The sequence below is a fragment of the Aptenodytes patagonicus genome, chromosome 21 (assembly GCF_965638725.1).
Source record: "Aptenodytes patagonicus chromosome 21, bAptPat1.pri.cur, whole genome shotgun sequence".
In the NCBI taxonomy this organism is placed as follows: Eukaryota; Metazoa; Chordata; class Aves; order Sphenisciformes; family Spheniscidae; genus Aptenodytes; species Aptenodytes patagonicus.
This window is the reverse complement of record NC_134969.1, coordinates 4,510,767-4,536,692: the sequence shown is the minus strand read 5'-3', so window position 1 is coordinate 4,536,692 and position 25,926 is coordinate 4,510,767. Positions and strand designations below refer to the sequence as shown.

The following is a 25,926-nucleotide window of genomic DNA, read 5'->3' as shown; positions in this document are numbered from 1 at the left end:
CTTGTCATTTCAGGAAATTAAAACTTTTTTTTAAAAAAAAAAAACAAACAAACCCAAAGGTTTCTATTTTCCTGGGTAAGACCTGGTTCAAAATTATAATAAAAAACAATTACACAACTCCTCCTCCAACTACCAGGACTTGTTTGAAATCACGGCGCGAACCTTGTACCCACAAGGGTGCGGGCACAAGCTCATGTGAGCAGCGTGGCTGCTGCAGGAAGGGAGCAGAGCAGACCCAGCCTTGGGCCCCTGCCATGCTCCACATTTGAGCGCCATGTGGAAACAGTTTTCTCCACGGCATTTATGATCGTGCACGTCTCCAAGACAAGTCAATCCAGCATGCCAAAAGGACATTAACAGGAAAATGATTCCTGTAAACTGAAAGCTCAGGTGTGGCAGCGTTTAAAACGCGTGCAGCGCTGTCAGCCGAAGTTAAACACCTTCATTTATCCTTGCAACCACTCCACGCAGCAGATGAAGGTCACACCAACATGGACTCTCCCTCCCCTGCACGGTGTGGGACCTCCGGCAGGGTTAAGTTTTGATGGAAAGGGAAGAGGATGAGGCTAGTACGGCCGACATCAGGCTGACAAGAGGCTTCCGCACATTTTAAAGGGTCTCCAATGACACCAAGTCAGCAGCAAAAAGGAAGTGAAAAACTGATTTCCCTGCCCTACAACAACGAGCTTCTTGAAAGCATGTTTAAAAGCGGAGGGTCACCTCGCGAGGCATGCGCTTCAGCAGTTATGGTGCAAGGAGCAGCTCTGTATTTTCAGGCTGCGGCAGCGCAGGGGATGCGTGTGACAGAGCACAGACTATTGTTCGGGATCCAAGACCAGAACTGGTCATCCTACAGCAATTTCCTGATTAAACACTGACCCGCCTAGTCACTCTGGTCGGGCCTAGAAGAACAAGAGCCCGTCCTCTCCCGAGCGAGCTGCCAGCCGTCCCTACCGCCCACCTCCACGCGGAGGTCGCCGTCTCCTCTTTCACTTGGGTCCGTAACTGAAATCGCTCCTAAGAAAACGAAAGGCTGGGGGTTAGGGGAATCTGTGCGAGGCGTGCAGGCAGGAAGCAGAGCTGAGCTGCTCGCGACCAGAATAGAAACAGGAAACGAGCCCGGCATCGAGCATAGCGCAACCCGCCGCCAGCGCAGGCTCCCGCGAAGCTGCATCAGCGGCTCCGCGCGGCATCATCTCGAAAGGGACGCTTATTGGAGGCGGAGGGCTCTGCGCAGCCCGGAGCAGGCCCGGGCGATGCAGCGCAGGGTGGGGAGTTTCCTCCCGAGCACCGGGTCGGATTAGCTCAGTTCAAACCCGGAGGAAGGGGTGGGAGGAGAGAAAATTGCCACATGGACAAACAGCTGAGCAACCCCGAGAAGCAGGTCACAGGCACGAAACATGTCACTGGAGTGGCTGGAAGATTAGGGTAGCTTTGTGAGCGGCACTTCACGCTCTCCACAGCTGTAGAGGTTATTAGCAAAATAAAAAAAAATTACAAAAAAAGGCACAGCCTTCTCAAGAAACCATGCAAAAATGATGGCCACAATCACACACCAAGAAAAGCTTAGGCAGCGGAGCTTCAGTCAGGAAAAAACATTTTCAACTCCCCGTATCACTATAACTTGGGATAGAAACCTTCGTATCAGCATAAACTGGAATGCACCGATCTCTCTCATATCAGCATTTTGGGTATTGTGCTCCTCTGGGCAAGCCTCCGGGTGCCGGTGTGTTTATCTGCATATCCACTGTGATGCCCAGGCACCACAGCATGCAACTACCCTGCTTTGAAATGCATACATCACTAATCCCTCTCTTAAGGCAAGCAATAAGACAAGCTCAAAAGGCCAAATACAAACCAAACAGAAGCAGGAAGTCCCATATGGAAAAAGAAAAAGGGGGAAGAAAAAAAAAAAAAAGAGCCTGAAGTGACCAGCAAATTCAACTATAAAAGGTTCTTTTCCCCTCCCCCAAAAGAAATTGTCAAAATGATTAATTTTGAGCTCAAAAAATTTTTAAGAAAACGTTCTTTTCCTGGGCTGCACCTCCCTCCCCATCCACGGTAGCTCCGAGATGTTTTTTTGTTGCATTTCAGCCTGTTGCATCGATTATTTCCAGGTCAAGGGACACAGCTGACAGAGCTCAACTTTATTCCACTTCCAAGTACCTACAGAGTACAAGTTGAAATGAGCACTTTGTAAAAATGGAAAATCCAAACGGTGCTTCCCTGACAACCTCCAGAGTGTCTAAATTCAGAAACTACTTGACCTAAGAAAGGAAGAAGTAATCAAACAAAAAATACCCCACAACTGCTGGGGATATTCACAGAATGGTTCTTTCTGCACAAGCCAAAACTCTGCAGCCTCATTCTCCTCACCTCCCCACAAAACCTAGTTTTGTTAAATCCATACTGCAAAGATCCAAGACCAAAACACACGTTCAGAAGTTAACGTGGATCAGGAATTTGGTTTCAGTTGGTTATATTCCTTTCTGCCATTGACAAAACACTTTTCAGACCTGAAGTCAGAGATGAACCAGTGACATGCAGCTGAATAGGCAAAAGAGTTTTCCAACAGTGCAAAATACTGAGATTAAAATGATTCCCACTCCACATCAAGACGGAATTAAGTTGCCCAAAAAAGGGATGGGGTTTCTCCCTCAGGCTACGCAGTACACTGAGCAAAACTAAGGACAGTCTGGGGTGGGAATTCTGAAACTTCTGTACAAGCTGCCCCACTTTGCTTCATTACGTTATTTGCTGCAACAAAAACTCAAACACAGCCTTGCTACTTCAGGACTTCCAAAACCTTGCCAGTACCTGTCCTCCTGGTTCAGCCAGAAGTCCCTAAGCCTTTCCCATCAAAGCACTGCTGAAAACAATACCTCTCACAAAAGTTTTGGTTTCCACAGATAGGAAAGCTTCACTGAAGAAATCCCAGAAGGTCCAGTGAAAGGCAAATACAAGCCATTATATACTGGTATCAAATCAGTTCTGCTTTATAAATGGCTTTTGGGGCCAACCTGGAAGTCCTAACACCACAGCTATCAACTTCTGTGGCCGGGAAGGTATAAACAGCCTGGCGTGGCAACCACTGTCTCGATGCCCTACTCCTCATCCATCTCAAAGACATCAGAAACTTGCACTCAACTCCTTCAAGGCAGCCCATAAGACAGAGACTGGGGCAAGATAATAATCCGTTGCATGTTTTATAATGAGATACAAAATTCCTTCCAACAAACCTAAAAGTCCAGAGAACTTGACAGCAGAACTGATTTGCAATCCAAACCCAAATGCATGTCCTAGCACCCTATTTGCTTCCCCTGTACTTGCTACCAGCACCTTCCATGTCTCAGCAGAAAGTAATTAACAGCTGGAAATATTTCACTCCTACAGACTCAGAATCCAAGCCTCAAAAGGTAAAGACACCGAATAAACTGGATACGACTTGCCAGGAAGAATTCTTTGCTAAGGAGAAGAGACTAGGGAATCTCCTGGGAGAAACAGATTTATACTAAGGATTACTATTCCTCTATTACACCCAGACACAAAAGACTACACTTCACTTCTCCCATACACAATAGCAATCTAAGTTTAGTTTAGCTGCAATCCTGACAGAGCCTCCCTAGGGAAGCAGCAAGTTCTTCAGAGAAATTCTTCATCTAGCCTGCTACCAGCCAGGACACTTGCATGGATGCATTGCTCTTTAAAAGGCACCAGTGAGTTCAAGTTAGCAGCAGCATTCTCCCCCAAAATACAGCAAGTATAATCTTCAGAAAGGGAACAACGAACCAGGAAATGCTTAAGCTAGAAGAGCCTATAACACAAGCAGAAATGGAAGACCAGACTTTTTGCTACTTACAGATGAGCAGACAAAGCATTAGAGAAATCAGTAATTTGACTCTTCTGCTGTTAAAAGTCTGAATATGGGAACATTGTCAGGAAAAAGTTCAGTTAGTGATACAAAAATCATTATCAGGAAGATATCTTGAAGACCCCCACCCAGAACGATCAACAAGACATTTCTCAGGCAGATCCTAACAAAGCCAACAAGAGCTCATAGGAGTTGACCAACTTGACAATGTCACCATCTAGGAGATCACCATCTCCTGAAATGGTGATAGGATCAGCCGAATAAATATTCCCCCCTTTATTGCTTAGAATTCCAACATTAATGTTGATGTACACTATTAACGTGTAAAGGCCAAAGACTCGTAAAGGCACTGGGTACACTGGGTACATAAACTTAACACTTCATAAGAACCTAAAAAGCAGCAACCTCCTTTTCCTGCTGGACCTGACCTATGTTTAATTAAAGATGATGCACGGCATGATTTGCCCCGATTCCAAGATACCCAGGTGAGCTATTCCACAGCGCCCACTGAGGCTTGGAAAAGGGCTCAGAACTCCACAAAATATTAAAAGCCCACAAACTAACTATGCTTCTGTAAGTCATACATAATGGCAAAACAGGGATCTAGGAATCCTCCCGAGTAGGATAAAACTTTCTAAACCAGACAGACTGAGCAATATAAGGAAGATAAAAAGAAATTGATAGCACCCTTTCACGTAGCTCTTTTGTTTCTAAGCATCCCCAGGCCAAACTTCGTGCAAGAGACTGATCACTGAAAGAAAGAGTTGGCTTCCATACACCTCAGAGGTCCTCCCTTTAAACCATTCCACAGCATCACCGTCTGATGATCTAAATCTCTATTTACAGACAGGGGTGCTGGTCTCGTCCTACAAGATCCTAGCAAGAAGACAAGGAATTATGAAACATGCGCAAGAATAAGGGTGAGTTTCTGCAGGGGGTCTCCTTTTTTTAATTTTTGCCTACCAAGGAAGATAAGGCCCAAAAATACACCGGGGTCGGGTAAGCTGAAGACTGCCTGATTTCTTAAATGCAAATTATTTGGTGATAAAGTCAGGAAAACAAGATGACTATAAAGTCTGTTTAAAACAGAAGCGAGCTTTATAGCTAGCCAATTCTAAAAGCTGGACCCATCTTTTGCACCCTGAATTTCTCTTCAGCAAACCTCTCAAGTACCTGATCAGAAATTGGTGGACATTTAAAACTTTTAAACTGGATCAAATTCCCTCATTTCTAGGTTCCTTCACTCTTACAGCAGAGATGGATATCTGTTCTTAAACTGCTTGGGAAAAGGGAAAACTTGAAAGGGGCCAAATACATTTAACTGCAAGGTATAAAACAAACTCCCACTTGGTGCTGAGAAGGAGGCACTTCTGCTAAGCAGAGCAACTAATTCCTATAATCTGAGTCAGAGGGCGCTGATTGGTAGGATTCATGAAGGCTCTATCAACAATGCTACTGAACAGGACTTCCCACCGTTCGGAGCTAGAGCAATTTCTTCAATTACTTCAGTGGCTTCACTTTTCCTACATTCTTTGCCAGAAGATGGGTCACATGGAAGAACTTGTGGAGAGGCAGAGTGGAAAGAAACATGCTATTTAAAAGGATTTTTCCCCAGGCCTCAGAACAAATTAAATCTTTGTAATCAGGGTCCAAAAGGCAAAAAAAAAAAAAAAAAAGAAGAAGAAAAAAGAAACAGCCCACAACTACTCCCATTAGGTGGCCAAAACTAGAATCACTTTGTATTTTGGGTGACAATTTGTACCCACAATCCAAAGGAATTATTTCAAGGGGCTCACAACAAAGCTGTTCTCATTGCTGAGAGCAAAAATAACTTTGCTATATACACAGCTCACTCTCCTCTGACCAATCCAACTGCAGCTTAGAAAACTGACTTAGCCAGTGCCTAAACAAAAAAAATAAAAGCTCGCTCACTTCCTACTGGTTACAATGAAAGTAACCAGCAAAATCAGAACTCAGCAGCTCAAAACTTTTCCTCCAAGTCAGAGGCACAGACCAACTTGTGCAAATTAATCGAAACTTTTAACTCTTCTCCATTTTCTTCATACAGTTTTAACCCAAAGTTAAACTGTTCTGGTCCAAAAACTGCTGGAACACTAGGCACTAACCTCATGCCCAACTGTTCACTGTGCATACAGCAAGCAGATTTAGAATGCAGAAGAAAATATAATTCTCTATCTGTCAAGGAAGGAGCTATCTGTGACTGATCTTCCTCGCTCCAGGTACTAATAAACTTGTCTTTTTCACCAACTGTTCAGTTAGATTGGACCAAAGAAGCTTAAATCAGCAGCATAAGGATCCAATGACACAGAAAGGGAACCGCACTGCCGGTCTGCTAACCACCGCTGCAACAATGGGCTGAAGGAACAAGAAAATAAAATAAAAATGAGACGCCTTCCCCTGAAGGCCAGGGCCTACTCTAACAGCAGTCAGGTACTTCAGACACTGCGAACAGAAAGCTCAAAACAATCTTTTAGGTACAACATGCAGACCGGAGCATTTAGGGTTAAACTTTACTCTCAAATCCATTACTTTTGTAAATTACATTTCATCTCCAGTGGGAAGCCAGAAGCTAATGACTTAGTAAAAAGCACAGGCAGCCTCCATCATTCCCATTTCCATGTGGAATACTACCAGTGCTAATTTATCCTGCTGTGCTTCTGATTGCCCTCGCCCCATTCACTTCTAGATCAGCTCACCACTCACCGGTAGGCTAGAAGGTCTGGACTGAAGATTCAAGTTCATATCTTCTTGCCCTTTACTGGAAGCCATTGAGGGAGCAGATGATGCCTGGGACCCAAATGAGTCTTGAGATAACTCCTGAAACATCAAGAAACACCAAAAAAAAAACCACAAATGGGAATAAAATAAAGGCTCTGCTGGAATCACTCTGGTATATTCTCACATTGTGGAAGAATTATGTAGCCTCGGTGACATTTGCCCAAAACAGGAAATAAGACAGAAAAGAGTTCAAGCCAGCACGCCTACTGCTCCGCAGGAGGACAAACGCTGCCGGACTGCTACAGAGAGTGTTGGGAGTGGAAGTCTAAAACATGACGAAAGAGTAATTCTCCGGCTTTCCCTTATTACAGATCCTGAAGAACAGAGACCGTCCTGGGAGACTGCCCACTTAGCTTCTTGATCTTCTAACATCTTACAATAGCTCCAAGTACTTCATTACACAAACAAGGCGAGTCAATTAAAATCTTCAACTTTTCAAAAGCTAGCTTCAGTGCGTTACAGTGGTTGCTGAAAGGCCCCAGCTAGTTTTTCACACAACTATTAAAATTCTATTAAGCCTTGCTGAAAATAAATACAATTTATTAAAAAAAAAAAAAAATCTGCTTCATGATTTTATGTTCAATTCCATGCACTTGCTGCTTTATTTCTCCTCCCTAAAGCCAAGTTTTACATCTAAGAGCAAACTCTTCTGTCACCATCTATGTGTCACTCTGCAAACTGTGTTCTGCTGTTGTGCTAAACCCAGTAGCTCTGTAGACCACCTGGAGAACTTCCACAGACCACAGTGTGAAAACCATTCGAGTACGAAATCCTTTAGACTGGTATTGCCGAACAGCAGCATTCACTCGACACTAGTCTTCAAAACTGCAGTATTAGCATGGCTTAGCCTGTTACCACCACCATATCTCTCTGTAATAGATACAGATCTAGACACAACAGATATTGCCATAATCATTCCAGCCAGCTTGCTGACGTGTAGTTCAACCGACTTTAATGCACAAAGAAAAGGATTTGCCCAAGTTTCTGTAAAAATCACTTACAGAAGGAAACAAAGCAGGAGACAGCCTACCTGAGGAGGGGGGAAGCGTTGCTGGGAGTACGCAGACTGCTGCTGCTGCGGCTGTGACTGAGGGTATGAAGATGACTGCTGAGAAAGAGCCGAGGAAGCTGTCTGCTGAGTTTGTTGCTGCTGCTGGTAGGGCGACTGTGACTGCTGCTGTGAGTAGGGAGGCTGACTCTGTTGATGTTGCTGGGCTGTGGACTGCTGTTGAGGATATGGAGTTGGGGACTGCTGATGGGGCGGCTGGGACTGCTGCTGAGAATACGCAGGCTGCGATGTCTGAAGTTGCGGAGGTTGAGACTGAGGCTGTTGCTGCTGCTGATAAGAAGGCTGAGAGTGAGGGGTCTGGGATGGAGGCTGCTGAGAATATGGAGGCTGCTGCTGCTGGGGATGAGGGCTTTGCTGGTTGTAATAAGGAGTCTGGCTTTGCTGCCCATATGCACTGGGGCCCTGCTGTCCGTAAGGAGGAATCTACAGAAGAAGAGGGTAGAGTTATATCAGTTATGAAGGTATTTTATATACATACACACAAAGTAAGATTATGCTCAAGAAGAAAAAAATTCAGAGACCAGAGCAGTTAACTGGGAATGTACTGGAAATGCCACTACCTGTAAGAAAACCTCCCAGACAACAGCAAAAGTCACTTGTGTATGACATTATTCTTGGCAGCAACAAAATTTTAATAGGCACCATACCTAAGTTTTTAGGGATCCCCATCTGACCACCCTTCAATGATAGTAGTATCGAAAGGAAAGACTGCCTGCTCAAAAAAAAAAGGCAGCCTTTTGAATCCTGCAAACAGTCCAGCAGGAGCCACTTGGATCATGCAGCGAGCCAAAACCGACCTGAAGTCATTTCTTCTGTAAAGAACAGCTGCGTCTTTAACAGAACACAGTGGAAGGACTATCTTACTGCCCTCACTATTGTTCCCTTGTTTGATTCACTGCTCTGCCGCTGCCTCTCTTGGAAGCAAGGATTCCACAGGTCCTCGTACATCGACCACACCTGCATCCAGGTGTGGCACAACACGTAGCCTAAAGAAATGCCATTTTTACCTAAGCAACTGATTCCAACCTGGTTGAAGGTGGTCCCTTCAGAAGACACAGTACTTTGTTGCTCTTCTGCCTGCCCCTGCTGTAAACAGAGACTACAGAAGCTTGGGTGCTCTACCTGTTGTGCATATGAGATGCTGCCCATTGTACTTTGTGTCCTGCTTTGCATTCCCATGGGATATCTCTGGGGAGTTTGTGGCCCATACGGCTGTCCTGGATAGCCATGTCCTTGCTGTGGCCCCGCCTGAGGTCCCTGTTGTTGTGTGTACGGGTTGCTTCCTCCATACGGCTGAGGCCTCATCTTCCCCATCTGATCCATCGGGCTTGAAGGCTGCAAAGCAAGTTGTGACACACGATGTACGTCCAGCTACATGTAGGAATCGTTCACAACTTCCCAAAAACCCCAGAAGAAAACTTCAGCAGGTTGGTGCAGAGAAGCAGAAGCTCGTCTGCCTCTTCTCAGGTGCTAAACCCCACAGTTACATTCTGAATTACAGCAGGATTCCTGCTGCCCTTTCAAACCTACAGACGTTTCACAAAGAACAAACGCAATAAGAAGACATTTTATGCTGACATATCTCCCGTGGCCAGAGGACAGGAAAGAAGCGGGGAGGGATCATTAAGGAAGATGAATTATCAGTGTAAGTGGCTTTTCCCCATAGTAGGTAGTAGTTTAATGTCCAGATATTCCACAACAAGGTAAATTTAGGCTGAAAATTTAAATATTCACAAGAAACACCGCTTCTTTCACATATAACAAGGTCTCCCAAAACACTACAGGCTGTTAATTTACACTTACGCATTTCAATTAATCCATATTGATGTAGTAATACTAGGCAGTGCTACTGACATTCACAGCGTTCAAGACTGCGGTTCCATTTTTGCATTTGATTTTTTTTACATGTGCTTTGTGCCTGCTGCCTTTTGTAGAATAAAGGTTTCTAAATCAAATTTCTTCAGATGCATGGAAAAAAAAAATTTGTCAGCCTTGAAAGTCAGGTCCCTGAGTTTTAGAGCAGACGTGATGAGACAAGTGAATAAATGCAACTTTCCTAGGACTTCCTAACCTGTACTACCCCTGCCTGGAGCCAAGACATAAGAATAGTCAATCAAATTTCCTGAAAATACTATAAACCTCAAAACGCAGTCTTTCTGCATAGGCAGTACTATTCCCACACTAACGTAAGGACTGTTTTGGTGTAGTGACCTCTAAACGAATCCCAGATGCAGTCTTTAACCTCCATCACTCGGACTGAATAAGAATTGTTCACTGATCTCCTGATGACCTAACTAATACCAATTAGATGTTTTCCACCAGATCACCATGACAATGGACTCTCTATTACACCATTCCTTCCCGCAACTAGCCCTAGGGTGGTATTTGTACAGATCCACCCTCTCTTGCTGAGATCAGGTGCTTGAGGAGTGGCACTACAGGCCTGCACAAGCAAATATCGCACAAAGCCAGCTCCTGCTGGAAACCTGAAAGAATCCTGGAGACCAGAACAGTATTTCAGTTATGTTTGCAGAATCCACCCTCCTAGGAAAAAAAGTTCATGCAGTATGCTACACTTCAGAAAATCCTACCCCAACAGCCAGCACAGCTTGAAGTCCCAACACACAGACCCTGAAAACATTTGTTTGACCAGCTGTCTGCTACGTCTTGCCTGCCAGGCAAGCCATACAGCACCCAGCCCACGCCAAACAGAAGTAAGTAGGGGCACAACGGGGAGTTAATGGTACTCTTGTGGGGCAACAGGAGCTGGGCCATGGGAGGGAATTTAATGGAGATGGCAGGAAAAGCACCCCATTTTTGGTAAGGGGGGGGCTACCCACTCAACTGAAATCAGGCTCTCTTAGACAAATTTGCACCAATATGGCACAAATCGATTAAGAACCAGGTCCAAGTCCCCTCCCTCCACTCCAGTTCAGCCCCGGACACCCCTGCAAACATGGTGTTTGCCGTCCTGCAGAAGCTGTTCACAAACAACCACGTGCATGGCACCAGTATGATTCTATCTGTCGAGGCAGCTTTTAGATGCCCTGCCATGCTCAGTTGTGCTGGATGTTTCCATTTTTGTCTATACCGATACTAAAACAGTTCTGAAAAAGTTACATTTCACATTTTATGTTCAAGTTATCACAGATGCTACTGCTGAGGAGTAACATGGACAGAGGCTGCAGAACCTCAGAGGAAGCCCGGAGAAGCCCTAGATCCCTGCACTCCCGAATGGCTGTACCCCACAGACCATGCCATGCACCCACATGGGGTTTTGCATCATGTTCTGAAAAGGAGCTTCCATTCAGGGGGTCAGGAGAAAAAAAAAAAAGAGGTCTTTGATGACTGTAGTCTGAATCCTCAGAGCTACAGTGACTTACCTCCTGAATGGCAGCACCCATGTGGAGCTTTCATACACCCTAACGGATGCAAATTGTGTTTACATCTTTCAAGCAATTGTCCCTAATGCTTCCTGAGTCTTGCCTTGTGGGTATCACCTTAGATTACTGACATCTTTTCCCTCCCCACATTATCTTCTTTGGTATGTAAAAACGGTGCCACCAGGAGTGCTTCTCAGCCCCTAGCTTTTGACAAGCCAAACCTCTCTTTCACCACCCCCCAAACACATACCTCCTTCCTTCTTCTACCTGATCAAGTGCAATTTTGGGGTTACTGACTAAGCATTTCAGCATCTTTTCCGTTTGTTATTTGCTTCCTCCTGCTTGTTACCTCACCTTTGCAGCCCGCTAGCAAGGGCGGCTTCTCAAATACATCCCTGTTCGGGGATTTTTTTAGTTTTTATTTTTTCTTAAATACGCACACACTACATGCTGCCTCCTCTGCACAGATTTTCTTGTCTGTGGTCACCCACAAAGCTAACCATATCTTCAGGAAGGATAGAAACAAGGTGAAGATCCACTTTTCCGTTACTCCTACAGGAAGCATGACGACTGTTAAAAAAACTTCAAGAAACATTTTGAACTGTTTATGCAGCCATAAAAAAAAAAAAAAAAAGAGAGAAAAGAAAAAACCCAAAACACAAAACCCAAACATATTTCCAGGATGTGACCAAGTCGTCACCTTGATCGCTCAGCGTAGGAGTACACGACGTGCTTCCAAACTGCGCTGCTTTGAACTGCCACTCTTCCACAAGGCCCTAGCACACAGAGGATGCTAAAAACAAACATGAAGAGCATCACTCTAAATTACAGCCTTATAGATAAAATTCTATAAACAGAAGAAATGTAAACGCCAATTAATCTCTAATGAAGGAACTATTTCATACACACACTCCTGACTCGTTGCAAACCAACAGGCTAATTCGTGCTCCCTGGGGCTGCCATGTACATCTCAAATACTGCAACGCATTGTTTCTTCCTTCAAAATCTCCCATTAAAGACACACATCTCTCTCGCTGACAGGGCTTTAACTGCTCTCATCCTAGCAGTGTTGCTCTGGCTTAAAGAGCCTACCATCAGGAAGTCTACTTGAATCCGCCATCTCAATCATTTTAGGTAATTTAACTACATGTGCCTCAAGAAAAGAACAGTCAAAGTTGAAACGCAGTGAAGTGCAGATTGATCCAAGAGCTCGTGCGAAGACTCTGGGGGGAGTGGAGGTGCTACACAGCTCCTTTGTACACCCATGTTACACGAGATGGGTAAGCCAAGAGGAAGCGACGCCTATTTGCTTGCAAGAACACTTCAGGATAAATAAGGAAATACCAAACTCCGACTGCAAAAGGCTGGAGATTCTTCTCTGGACTGATACATGGGAAATCCTTTCAATAGGAAACCACAGGAGTAGATTACTGTGATTACACTTCAAAAGCAAAGGCCCTGCCACAGAGAGACATAATTGAGAGAAAGTGTTGCTCCTTGATCACTGAAGTCCAGACCCCCTGCTTACGCCTCCTTGCATTCATAGAAATTGCTTCTATTCTCCCTTCAACCTCGGTATCTCTGCTGTTTTATAACACTGTTAAGTACCAAAACTTGGCAAAACATAGTCCTGTCACCAGTCAAACTTTCAAAAGCAAAGTTATTTGGTATGGTGTGTAATGAAAGCGACCGTAAGCCGGTGCTCCAGAGAAACTGCTGAGCTTTCGAGAAAATTTAAGATATTTCTAGACTAAGAGTTTGTAACAGCAAGCCCAAAGCGAGCTTAAATTGCCGAGTTCAAAAGCTCTCCAAATCAGTGTGTGTAATGTAAAGGACGTCAGACCCCTAAAATGAAACAGCACCGTGAAAACCAGCTATTCTTCAAAAACAACTCCAGAGCTTTCCTAAAAAAAAAGCTTCTAAGCAGACGAGAGGATTCCACAAACAATTCTTTTCCGATTTTGTCTGGTAGGAGAGAAATTTGGCCTCTCGAAATAACAGTTCAGTTAAATTGGAGGGGACTTGCTTAATGGTCCCAGCAGGAAAACGAGTAAAGGGAAGAAGCAAATCCCACGTCGGAAGCAAGAGCCAAACGCTCTGCAGCTGTATAGAAAAATGTTATTTTGACTTTCCCCGATTACCTTATTACGTATTTGTATTTTATTACGCCAGAGGAAGAAAAGGAAGGACAGTCATTCACTGAACTCTCCAGTTTCAAATCAGTATCATTCAATTATTGGCAAATGTGGGTATTGGCCACAACTGGTTTCCTCAGCCCCCCAAAAATAAAAAGGCCAAAAAAATAATAAAAAAAGCCCTAAGCTCTCACCTTGGATTTGAGATCTTTTCCTGACCAGATTTGTTGTCCATTTTTTGTGATAAAAAAATAATAAAAAGCATTACTGGCTGTTTAACCGAGAGAAGCCCTAATTGATTCCCACAGTAATTAACCTGCATTTTACCTCGGAGAGTGGTAGTTAAGGAAGTCGGCACTGCTATTTATAACTCATCTCAAATTGAGGGCAGACTGCCTAAAATCTAACACATCCCAGCTGTACTCCTGTTTGAACTGGGGCCAAGGGAATTTTTTAAAGCAATCTTGGCACTGAATGAATGACACCAACAGTATGAGCGCGCGTGTGGTTGTGTTGTGGTGACGTAGCAGTGGAGGTGGAAGGGGAAGGGGGGGCAGCACGCCGTAATCCCTCTCCCAAGCCCGTTCGACGCGTACAGGCTCGGCTCTGGCCGGTACAACGCGCCGGAGCCGCCCACCGAGAACCAAACACAGGAAACGTCTTTTCCTGTGGAACGCCTTGAAGTGAGAAGCACATGGCTAATCTGCATAAAAGCAAAGCCACGCCACTCCTGCCAGGAAGGTTAGTGCTCGTAATCTCTGGCCATGGAGCTGGCTGCCTGCGAGGACTTGGACCCGCGCCTGATAACCCAGAAAGAGCCGAGAACAGATGGGCAAGGACCCCGGCAGAAACAGCACCGCGCACGTGACTCGCCACATGGCCCCGCAAGCACAAACTATTGTTTGGCTGCTGAGCGCCGGTACAAAGACAAGCCCGACCGGGCCCTGCGAATTCAGCGAGAGGCAGCAGCTACTCTCCTACCATCGTCAGGCTGGCCAGAGGACGGGGACCACCAAACCCCGGAGGCCTGGAAGTCGCCAAGCTGAGAAGATGCTGACTAGCGCCAGCGCTGGTTAACACCGTCCCGCAGGCTCAGAGAATGAACTGCTCACCTCCCCGAGGCTGAATCCGGATGGGATCTTACTGAAGTGAAGAAACTAGGTCTTGGTAGAAGAGCATGCTCCTTCCTCGTGTCTCCAACCCCTTGTGTTACCCCAAGGCAAGGGCAAGCAGTCTCTGCAGCCGGTGAAGTTACAAAGCAGACTGTCATGTTGGCTATAAAAATTGTATTAGTAACAGACAATGCTGGGAAAGGGGAATAATTTTCCCTAAGAATTAGTCGGCTGAGATCATGATCATATTGGATTTAATCATTGAAACCAGGCAAGAAAATAAAACCACTCATGCTCCCCCCAACCTTTCTGTGCCATTTCTATCAAAATCAACAAGCTGTACGAAGCAGAAAATCAGCGACAGCAGCATCAGCTTAACAGGCTGCTAACACCTGCAGTGTTACCTACAGCTCATGGAAAAGACCTGGGTTCAACGTCAGCAGCTTTCTCTGCCCGTTTGCCAGGGCCTTCCACCCCATTGAGAAACACCACCCATGCCAAGGCAAGGCAGGGGAACCTCCACATGAGAGTCATGGCAAATGGAGAATCACTTAGGAAAAACATTTTGTCTTGATCGCAAGGCGGCCGAGAGGCTTTATCAGCTGAGCATTAATGTTCCTAAAAAGCAACCCTAATCAAAGTGGAGAGGCTGCACTGACCTTTGCCATTTCTAGGATGTTCTGCATCCTCTGGAGCTACCAAGAGCTCCGGCTGCCGTGAGACACCAAGGCTGCGTAAGGTCTTGGAGGTCCCAACATCCAACACCATTAACACTCTGCATCCACGCTGCCTCCAGGGATGAGGGATTTGACCTCCCACCTCTAAGCCCTCCCCCTAAACTAAACCTCTGCCGTATTTTCAAATTCAAAGGGCACTATGAGAGTTACACTGCCTGCAGCATCAAGGCACCAGTGCCTTGATCAAGACAAACCCAATTTTCCACATACTCACCAGTGTTAAGCTACATCAGGTGTGATGGTGCCTACACCTGGTGTGATGGTACTCGCGAACAAGCGTGAAATGCATGGGAGGGATTGCCCCAAGCTGGCACAAAGCCTCACAGACCCACCAAAACCAGCCAGGCTGTGACGATGCACACCAACTGAAAGACTGACGCAAGCAGACACTTACTCCCCTGCGACATCATCCAACCACAGCAACGGCATGACGTCACGGAGAAAACAGAATTAACGGGGAGGCGGGAACACAATGACATCCAACAGGCAACACAAGATGCTTCAGCAAACCCTACTTTCAGCCGCAGGTCACTCTCATGCCTCAAGTTTGCACTTCAGACACCTTCATGCCCGTCCGTATCTCCTGAAACTCCACGCACAAGTGACTCCAACTCCTCCGTAGCCAGTCTAGAGAGTTCAAGCTGAGAAATGAGCACAGACTAACAACCGTCCTCATTCACAAGCAAACACGGTTCATCTTCCAGTGAGGAACACTTTCATCTGACCTATTTAAGGTGCAACTGGCTGTGCTAAGGTCAATATCCCAGCCTGAACTTGCTGCCTTTTATAGCCTTCTGAAGGGCCAGCGCACTGGGTCATACTTCATTGCCTCTCTTCCTATGGTGGTCTGCTTTTAAAGAGAGATGGAAGAGGCTGAGGGGAAATTAAAGTTAAGATAAAAAGAAAAACCCTCCTGTAGTAGATGAAAATGCCCCCAAAAGACAAAACACCTAGAAAACCCCGCAATAAACACTACGCTGATGTGTACCAAGTGTCTCACCAGGACAGTTTAAACGACAAGTGTGTTTTACCGAGAACGTCATCATAGAAATGTGCACTTCCTTTTTTTCTTTTCCCCTCCCTTTTTTAAACTTGAGAAATCCACCAACTTCCTTCAGTCCCTCAGCATAAGCAGGACAACACGCCAAGGCTGCGCTGGCACTGCTCAGCACACATCCGTTGCTTTCCTTGCCCCTCCAGGGCAGTACCCATCACTTTGGGAAACAAGCACTCCGTAGGATACCCAAGCCAACGCTTCCGCGAGGCAGTACAACTCCTGCAAATATCAGGCCAGCAACAGCAAACAGATGTCCCGTGTGCCCTACAGTGACAGTTGGCTCTGCTTTGAGGTTCCCCACACGTTGTCCTCCCCCAACCTCCTACCTACACCTCACACAGTAATGAAGCAGGCTGGGTTGCTCTGCCTCACACCCGTAAGCTTGGGGTACCAAAACATGACTTTTGGAATATAGTACAGGGTTGTACTATAACAAACACTCACCCTTTGGAAACTTGCAGGACAAATCAATTTTTACATAAGCTACAGAAAAATAAAACTACCCATCTCACCCCCACAAATCCTAGAATCTAACTTAGATTTTAATACATAACCAAGAGGCAATGCATCACTGTCATCTCACTAGCAATGGCAGATTAAATTATTGGTTGTCAAAGCGTTCAGGTAACTGACCTCTGCTCAACAGTTTCAGTTCTGCGACTAGAGGGAGCCTGGTTTTTCTTCTGACTTCTTCCAGTAGGTCAGAGTTTGACCAAAGACACTTTCTATTCCTCTAATCTTCTGCTAACACACAGACCTCAGAATAAGCTAACACTACACACAAAAGGAAAACAGGACATTTTCTAAATTACTTCGGTCACCTGCTTCTAACCAAGAGTTATTTGGAGCTCCTGTAAACTTAAGATCAGCCCTGTTAAATGTTGCTCCTTTCCTTGATTATACATTTATCTCCCCCAGTTCCTTTGGGGAGATTTTCTGTAAATCCAGGATACTAAGTTTTACCAGTGGAAAAAAGATGAGAGTTTTCTCCAAGCAGCTATACTGTGAACTATATCTTCCTGGCTAAACACAATTCAGTAATTACCCTATTAACATTTCTCAGCACGAGGCCAGTCCACACATCTCAGAGGACTTTCCTAAGCACCACTCTTACTAATACTCTTCAAATTGATTAAAACTGACCAGAGTTTTGCTTACAGGATGTATCATTATGGAACATTTTATTCCTGAAAGAAGTCAATCAGAAGAAGGTGATCTGGTGGGGAAGTGAAATGAAAGCCCCACCTCAAACCCTCACTGGAAATAACCTGACAGGAATACAGCGTTCGTGCCCAAGTACAAGCAGGATTCTGGGTTTTTTCTATTTTTTTAAAAGGTGGAGGGCAGGAAGGTGCCAAGCCTGCCTGTGTTTTAAACAAAGTGCATTTGTTGATCTCATCTTTCCTTCCCAGCCTGACTTTAAGCCCTCCTTAACAAATTCAACAAATCCAGCTTATCGAGGCTCTGGATTTCAGTTCCTTTCTTCAGTCAGTTGTTCTCTCTGACACACGGCCACACTGCTTATCACACCACATTATTTAGGTGTCTCTCAGGACCCTCGATAGTATTTCAACCACTATCATATCTAAAGACGACACACAACTGGTCTTCTCAATCTTCAGGATCTACTCGAAGGCAGATGCATGCTCACATTAACAGGACATTTTTCCAGACTTGTGAAAAGCTGTAGTACAAAAGGACCCGAAGTAAGATTTACGTTGTAAACACTGAGGTGGGCTGACCTGGGAGAGGGGGAAACTCTGCTTTGTTTTTATGCAAAGGTAGCACCAGGCCGAACCTCGCCCACAGCCAGGCTCACACGGTACCCTCATCCTCCTGAGATGCACAAGCAACACGACTGCAGGTTCCTCATGGACACCTCTCCCGTCTGCAGGCTCGGTGCACGTCCTCGTGGAAACAGCACAAGGGATCCCCTACCACCTGCAAATTAGGCAACAACCAGAGAATTCACTTCCCTCTCCCTCCACCTCTCTTTCGCCAGCAGGACACCGATGATGTGGCTAAACCTCCACGTTGTTTCAAAATACCGTAATGTAATGCCTTTGCAGGGGCTCTGAATGGCAGGGAAGAGAACAGCCCGAGCCTAGGCTGAGTCTGCCCATGGCACAGCTCACTCTCGCTCTCTGCAGCAGGCTGGACGACACACCTTGTCCCTATCTGACAATCCAGCCCAGCCCGGATGACTTGGCTGGGCAATTGGTTCCTTCTTTATGAAACAGACACTGAAGTGGAAGCAGGAGCTGACAGCTACCTACATGGTTATTTTAACGTGGCAGGAGATTCTGACAAACACTATTTACCGAATTAAATGCAGTCACAATTAACAAAAGATTATGATTCTTTTGCAACAGCTGGAGACTAGTGAAATTTTCAGACATTTCACAGGTAGTTGGGAGTCAGATTACGCAGTTTGCTATTTAGGTGGGCAGTGTGATCTCTAACATCTCCAATAATTTCAGTTCATATTTAAGCACGAAAATATAATTTCCTTCTAGCCAAATAATTAGGTAACTAGCTATCCCCTCACTCTCAACTTCAACTCACTTTAGAAGCACACTGTTCAGCCAACTCGCCCCAAGATTTCCAAACTGCCACTGTTGACTCCTCCCAAAATCTAAGCAACACCAAGATGTAAAGAAAGCTGCATCTCAGCTCCATGGGAGATGATCCCAAGGAACATGTGATAGTTGTATTGAGGTGGTGTTCCTTTTAAGATGGAAAGAAACTTCCTTCCTGAATATTAAATCAGGCTTTCAGTTTAGCCAACCTCCTACGTCTGCTCTAACGAACTGGAGGCAAGTCAACAAAAAGACAGTTAAGTGTCTCATTACAGCATTTTCGTTCCAGGCCTACTTACACACTAGAAGGAGCAAGCAAGCTCATGTTGTACCACAGAAATGGGACCGGGCCAAGAGCAAGCCATAAAAAAAAACAAGAGGAGGAAGGGCTAGGATGGAAGAGCAAAATTATTCTAAGTGTCACCACTACTTAAGTGATCTAATTTCCATCAGTAAGAGAGCAGCTGTTCCAGATCGCTAGCAAGATGCAAAATATTTGCACTAACCACCACTGAAAACCTGAAAGGGCTCCAGAAGCGCCACAAATACATTCAGACAACTGTGACCTGTGGCAAACTTCAGTCATCCAGCTAATTCTCCATAACCCCCGTCTCCTTTCAAACAAGGAATACTGATCTCATGGACAGATGCCTTGCTGCTGAACACAGTGGACGTTTTCCAAAACTTTAGGCCTGAAGGAAGACCCAATGCAAGAGGCTCACTAAAGTTTACTTTCCAGAACAAAGTTGGTTTTATCAATTCATTAAAAGCCCTTTCTGCACAGAAATCTGACAGGTCCCGGGTACCCATTCAAGAGTTGATAAAGCACCTCCAGCATAGCCTCCTAGCTTTCTAAAAACAATTTCTTGCTAGTTCTTCATCCATAAAATGCAGCGTTGCAGGTTTCTACCCACTTGTGTCTGTCTGAAAGCTCAATCTGTATTTGAATATCTCATCACTTTGCAAATTTGTCTCATTTTACACCAGAATAAATGATGGCTGAACAGACTCAACTGGACAGGCAAATTCCCATGACCTCTTACCACGCCAGGTTGGTAAGAGCATACCTGAGAAGCATCTCAGGATGAGGTCAGGGCTCTAAAACACCACAAGTCTCCATGGTCCTATCTCTCCTACCACACACAACACTAAGATGGAGGAGGACGCAGCCACGCTTATTGTAAGAGAGAGGTACAGCTGTCAGAGGCTACCTCATCTCAGCATGCAGAGCTCCATCTTGTCCAGAGCAGCTGCCTGCTTTAATAAGAGCTGCATGTCGGGGCCTGTAGTTTCTCCAAGCCACGTTTCAGCATTACACAGGCTCTCCCTTGCTTCCGCAGAATAACTGAATTTAAAAGCGTGCATAATGCAACATAAAGGAAGACCAAAATAATCCAAGAAATCTGAGTTTTGGAATGAATCTGTGGAAGAGACAGGCAATCTCAGTTTAAGTTAGCACAAAACTCCATGCTCCATCACCCTCGCCTCCCAGACCCTGAATTCAAACTCACAGTTCAGCAGTGGACATCACCTCTGCTTTGCGATGGGGTAACGCGGATCAGCCAGCTGTAACTGCCCAAAGGCACACCCTTATCCCAGCCAGGAGCACTGAGGTAATGATCTGCTAATTACTTCAAGAGTATCTCAAACATACCTCAGTTACAGGGTAGCAGCTGAGGTTCACAGCACATTTTGTATTGCACTGTCATTAGCCCTAGTGCCACCTCATTAGGAAGCAACTTAGTACACCTTAAACCCTGTCCACCCCTCCTGACCCCATTGCAGTATTTTACACCTGACACGGAACAAGGTAACAAAGCTTTGTTTTGCTAATAGGAAGAAGAAAAGTTATTTCCCTTCTCATTACAGCAGCTGACAAATTTGGGTGCTATTTTTGTGGATTTTATTGAGCCTTCTCTTATTTTAGCCTTAAAATTCAGCCTTCAAGACTCCACTTCGGTTCCACGGAACCAAAAATATTTAAAATTGCAGTAATGACAAGTTACCATCTGCATTTACCAAGGACGCACTCAGTAACTTTATAGCAAGCAACAACCAATCTCCAGTATTTATACCCAAATGATCTATTTGCATCCAGAAAGCAGAGCTGCTGTCATGCCTGCGTTGGTAAGAGGAGAGGAGGTTGGGGGAGATGAAAAGACTACGTAGGCAAGAAACTCAGAGCTGCAGCCAAGCCAGCTCCCAGACAGCAGTGAAGACACACTACTAGAGCCTTCATCAAGCCAATGCTGTCATGATTCAGGTTCATTACACTTGGCAAGCCCAACACGAATCCCAGCACCACAGTGACACAAGGTCATTGTTATTTAAAAACAATAATTTAAAAAAAAAAAAAAAAAGCCCACCAGCCCTTGGTTATAATAGTGATTTTTGAGGCCTGGGTCCACTGCCCCACGCTCGCTTCTGTCCTTGGGCTTTTATTCCACCTACACCCAGAAAAATCCAGTTTTCTTTTAAAGCAAAATGAACAATGTGGGGAGCTGCTTAGCAAGTTGAAAGGAGCGTGTGCTGGCAACTGGTGAGAAGATACAAAAATTCATAACTGTGCCAATGCCATGGGGGGAGGAGGAACAGCCAACGCTGCAAAGTCTTCACTGGTTTTAGGAACAGGTATAACAAGAAACTGTAAGACAACTCATATGAGAAAAGGAGGATGAGACATGACTACCTTGACAGCAGTGACAACTCGGAACAGTTTATTGCCATTTACAGAGCGATCGGATTTAAAGCTAACCTTAATGCATGTTCACCATTCAGTACAAGTATCACTGTTGCCTTGACACAGTGCACTTTCAACACACTCTGCATTCATCATTAAAGCCAGTAAATCTACACTCTGAAGCTCAGCAGCAAATTATACCATGATCTCCTGATACAATATGGCTAATGAGTTATTCGCCTGAGCGTGCAGACAACAGATTTAGCACCTTGCTCCAGAGAACAAGGGAGGCAAGGGTTAAGGGCCAAAACACAGTTAAAAGCCGAGGAGCACTCAATTGCTCTGGGATATTTCATAGAACACTAATCACTTCATCTGATTTTAATTCCCGACACCAAATCAGCATATAGCTTTTCAAAGGAAAACTTGTCCTAGATTGCAAGGTAATCAATCACAATTAACGTGGAAACAAGCTTTTGCAATGCTGTCATGCCTTGTGAACCGAACAGGAAGGCCAGAGAAGGCGCTTCAGAAATATCTTTAAAGTATGGGCAGGTAGGATAATTTGGGATAGGTCTGTCAGTCTCTTCTGCACATCCAAGAGTAGATAGTAGATAGGCAGGCATTTTGCTTCCCCTCCACAGCATGAGCTGAATAAGAGTGCCATTTCTATTATGAACCCTCATCTGGGATTAGCACACTCATCACTTGAAAGTCCCTTCCCCACTAACATGCCCTGTTCCAGGGGAGCCACGTTCTGCCCACAGGCAGCTAGAAATGACATTTCCAGCAAAATGATTTTTTCGTAAACCCAAAGAAAACTGTTGCAGGTGTAACCCCATGCCCAGAGAGAAAGTATGATCTAGTAGTTACAGCACTAACCTTGATTTTGAGAGATACAGCTTTGAGCACCTACTCTGAAGATTTCCCATGCACCCAGTTGCAGGGTGCAGAGGCCAGGAAAGACTTTTGAGATGTGGAGAACTGCTCATACTAGCCTCACTGGTGTATCACAATAAACTGAAAGACTAGGAGATACTTTGATACTTAAATCCTTCCTATCACAAAACTGTCCAATTATCAACACACAATTTAAAAAAAAAAAAAAAAACGTTCATATCTGTTACATGCAGCAGCTGCCCTGAATCCTTTCCAGGGGATCCAAAGCACTACAATTACCACAAGCCCCTCACGCAACAGTAAGCAAATGAGTTTGGGGTGGTTTTTTGAATAAAAAAATAAGCCCCACCCACCCACACAGCTACCCCCAGCCCGAAGGGTAGGGCTCCGGTACTCCTCAGACCACTGACACAACACGTGCAGCCACAGCACAACAAAAAGGCAGTTTCTGGGAACACGTGATCACGCTCAGTAAACTGGCCTTGAATGGGAAGCCTTTTCCTTGATTAGCAATGCCAGCTCCAAAGTCAGAGATATTTAATTTAAAGGGGAAAAAAAAAAAAGAATTAAGTTTTAACTAATTCCAGCACTTCCACCATTTCAATGTATCTTCTGCGCAGAGGTAAGAACTTTTCTTCAAACCATTTCACAAGGAGTATGTCTGAGGGAAGACCACCTCTAGTCTGGCACTGGTTTAATTATTTACATACAGTTAATGAATACCAGATTCTCCTCCTAAACTTGTACAGGGTGCATAGTCCTACAGTCATTTGGACTTTAAATCCATCGTCAGACTGTTATGAAGCACGAAACAAGCCTACAGGAAGGATCCCATAGAGAGAAGTACAGAGTGAGCCCAGTCAGCTCTGGGACCCTGGATGAAGTTCAGGTGGCAAAGCAGGACAGTCCAAACCCTTCAACGCAATCCCCAGCGAGCACAGTAATCGGGAAGTAAAGGGAGACATTTTGCCGTTTAACTAGCAAGTGTATCTCAAGGAAATAGGGGATGGGCAGAAAGCTACGCATTTATAGCAGGTTACCATACACTTTTGCCTCTGTTCTCCATACCTAGAGAGACTAGGACCACAACAGATACTCAATTAAGATGACGCGAGTTGGAATATTTTTCCTAATGTCCAATGCTAAGGGTAGCAAAGCACTGAAACAGACTGAGGCAGCTCCATTGCGTTCGTCGCTGTCTGCCCTGTTCTCAGGTATAGCTGATCCTGCCCTGAAGGAGGACAGCAGGCTAGATGAGCTTTCGAATTCAGATCCAGACCTCTGTTCAACAAGAAAAATATAGTCACCTACACAGACAACACAGGCAACGAACCAACAGCAAGATTTTGCAGGCAGCACAGACTACACTGCACATTCAACTCATGAAAAAGATCAAAATCAGTGCTCCAAACCCAAAAGAGAACGGCCGTTTTCATAGCAGGTACCCTCCCTCTTCTGTGCCTCATGCTTCTCAGACCGTATTCACACTACTGAAACTACTGCTCTGGACACTAATAGTGTTAAGAAAGTACAAACCCACTGTTGACAATTTGAGCTGGCCGTGTTATGCACCGGTCCGAGCGTATCCCAAATCTCAGCCCTGGCCGGGGCAGAGCAGGTCTCCCACCACGGTGTCTGGAGGTGTAGCTGCAGCTGTGGCTGTGGCCTGAGCGCAGGTTTTAAAACATTCCTGTTCTGTTATTCACAGGCAGGGTGCCAGAACGGTGCTGACATCAGAAGGGAAATGGTAATTTTCAGGGTTTCTCTTAGTCAAACCTGAATGAAATTTCACAAGTCAGTGGAGGGGGGGGGAAAGTACTTGTTTAACCCAGTAATTCTCCCCGAGGGAAATTCCAGAGTCCTCCGAACTTCAATAATTTCTCTTTGAGAAGAGTCACAGAATCTCTCAGGATGAAAAGTCATGGCTACTTTAGGCCACGGTCCAATGTCGGTAACCACCGAAATGCTCTCTCCTCCCAGCCACATCCAGGATGTCACCATCACATCCCACCAAAAATGTAAAAGTGTTCTTCGGTCCCCTCTGGTTCACCACACGGCCAAACGCACCCACAAAATACAGGGTAAGCACAGCAGGAGCGAGCAGCAGGGGTCTGCTCCACGCAGAGGGGACACTGGCTGCATCAGGGTCCCCCACAGCTTCTCTAAAAACTACTCCCCATGTCTAACTTGCAGCTTCTTGGGACAGTTCGGGCATAATATTAATTATCCAGGAGAAAGAGGAAGTTACTCAAGTTTAAAAAAAGAAAAAAAGGGGGGAAAAAGAAAAGAAAAAGTTAGTAGCAATTGAATTTGTCCTTGAAAGAGTTTCAATTACTATAGCTAACTTAAGGAAATACTGACATGCTGGTTATCGCATGAAATGCCCATAACTGTAATGGAGCAGTAGCTTTTTCAGAGTTATTTACACAAACTGATTTTTCACAGGAATTTCATAGGAACTAACACATACACTCTCCATCTCCACTCTCTCGCCCTCCCATAAAGAAATTTCTTTACTGTATTTACAGAACGAACTGATACCCTTCATTTGCTCCTACCCACTTGTCCCTTTTTTCTCCCCAAAAAATAAAGAACATTAGAAATTAGATTCTTAACTACAGTTATCATTTTACTCTGAACATATAAAGCAAAAAAAATATTTGCTGAGAAATTCTGAAGCAGCTTTTATTAAGTTTACCTATCATTATGTAGCATCCTTTACATTTCACTACAGAAAGCTCATGCCTACATTGTGTAAATACCCACTGAGCTGTCACTTAAACTCAGAAATACTCCAGAAAGAACACCATGGCAAACCTGGAAATGCTCTCCTCGATGTAGTCCAAAAAAACTCAAAAATGCTCTAGTTGCACAACTAAACTGCTGAGTTATAACACTGGGAGTGCAGGTGCACAGACGAAGAGTAAGAAATGGGAACCCCTCCCTCATCCATATGTTAATACATATTATCATCTGACTAAGACACTACAGGAACTGGTAAAATATGTACATGAGCTCAGTCCTGAGAGAAGCAGCTCCTCCTGTTCCAGCCCTGCTTCTTTCATTCCACGAGCCTCCGAGGGCAGGCTTGGGTGCTGCTTCTTTAAGCGCAGAAATCCATTAAGAGGGTCTTAACAACATATTCAGCTAAAACCATATACTAGGGAGGAAAGACGGTTCCACACTTACAGCGCAGGATGAGACTCAGAAGACCTATATTCCACCCTCCGCCCTGTCCCAGCCCTAGTGCCTCACCTTGGCAAGTTCCTACATCAGCATCTCAGCTGCTTCTGCTGAAAAACAGTCATTGTAAGAACTTAAGACCTTGCGTTCCTCCTCTACATACAGGGTGAAACAAAAGACTGCCTGAAACCTAGTTTCTACAGAATTTCAGCCTGAGGAACGATAAGCATACGCTCAGTACAGCAGAGATGACATTAAATTTATGACTGGAATTTTACTGGAATCGATTTATAAACACAGCATGGTCTTCCTGAGCCCACAGAAAGTACACACGGTCTCTCTTCAGGTGATCAACTTCTCCGCTTTTCCAGCCACTAAGACAAAAACCAAAAAGGCATCAACTCCTCTCACATCACCCAGG

General features: G+C 45.0%; 1 protein-coding gene across 1 annotated transcript in view; it reads right to left on the bottom strand.

The window, feature by feature from the left end:
* ARID1A (AT-rich interaction domain 1A) overlaps nt 1-25,926 on the bottom strand; it is a 61,653-nt gene that overhangs the window by 28,738 nt on the left and 6,989 nt on the right. Inside the window, exons 2-4 of the mRNA XM_076357652.1 lie at nt 8,862-9,074; nt 7,701-8,162; nt 6,596-6,709 (exon numbers count right to left, since the gene is read on the bottom strand). Of these exons, the coding sequence (XP_076213767.1) occupies nt 6,596-6,709; nt 7,701-8,162; nt 8,862-9,074 (789 nt within the window). The remainder of the gene's footprint in view (nt 1-6,595; nt 6,710-7,700; nt 8,163-8,861; nt 9,075-25,926) is intronic.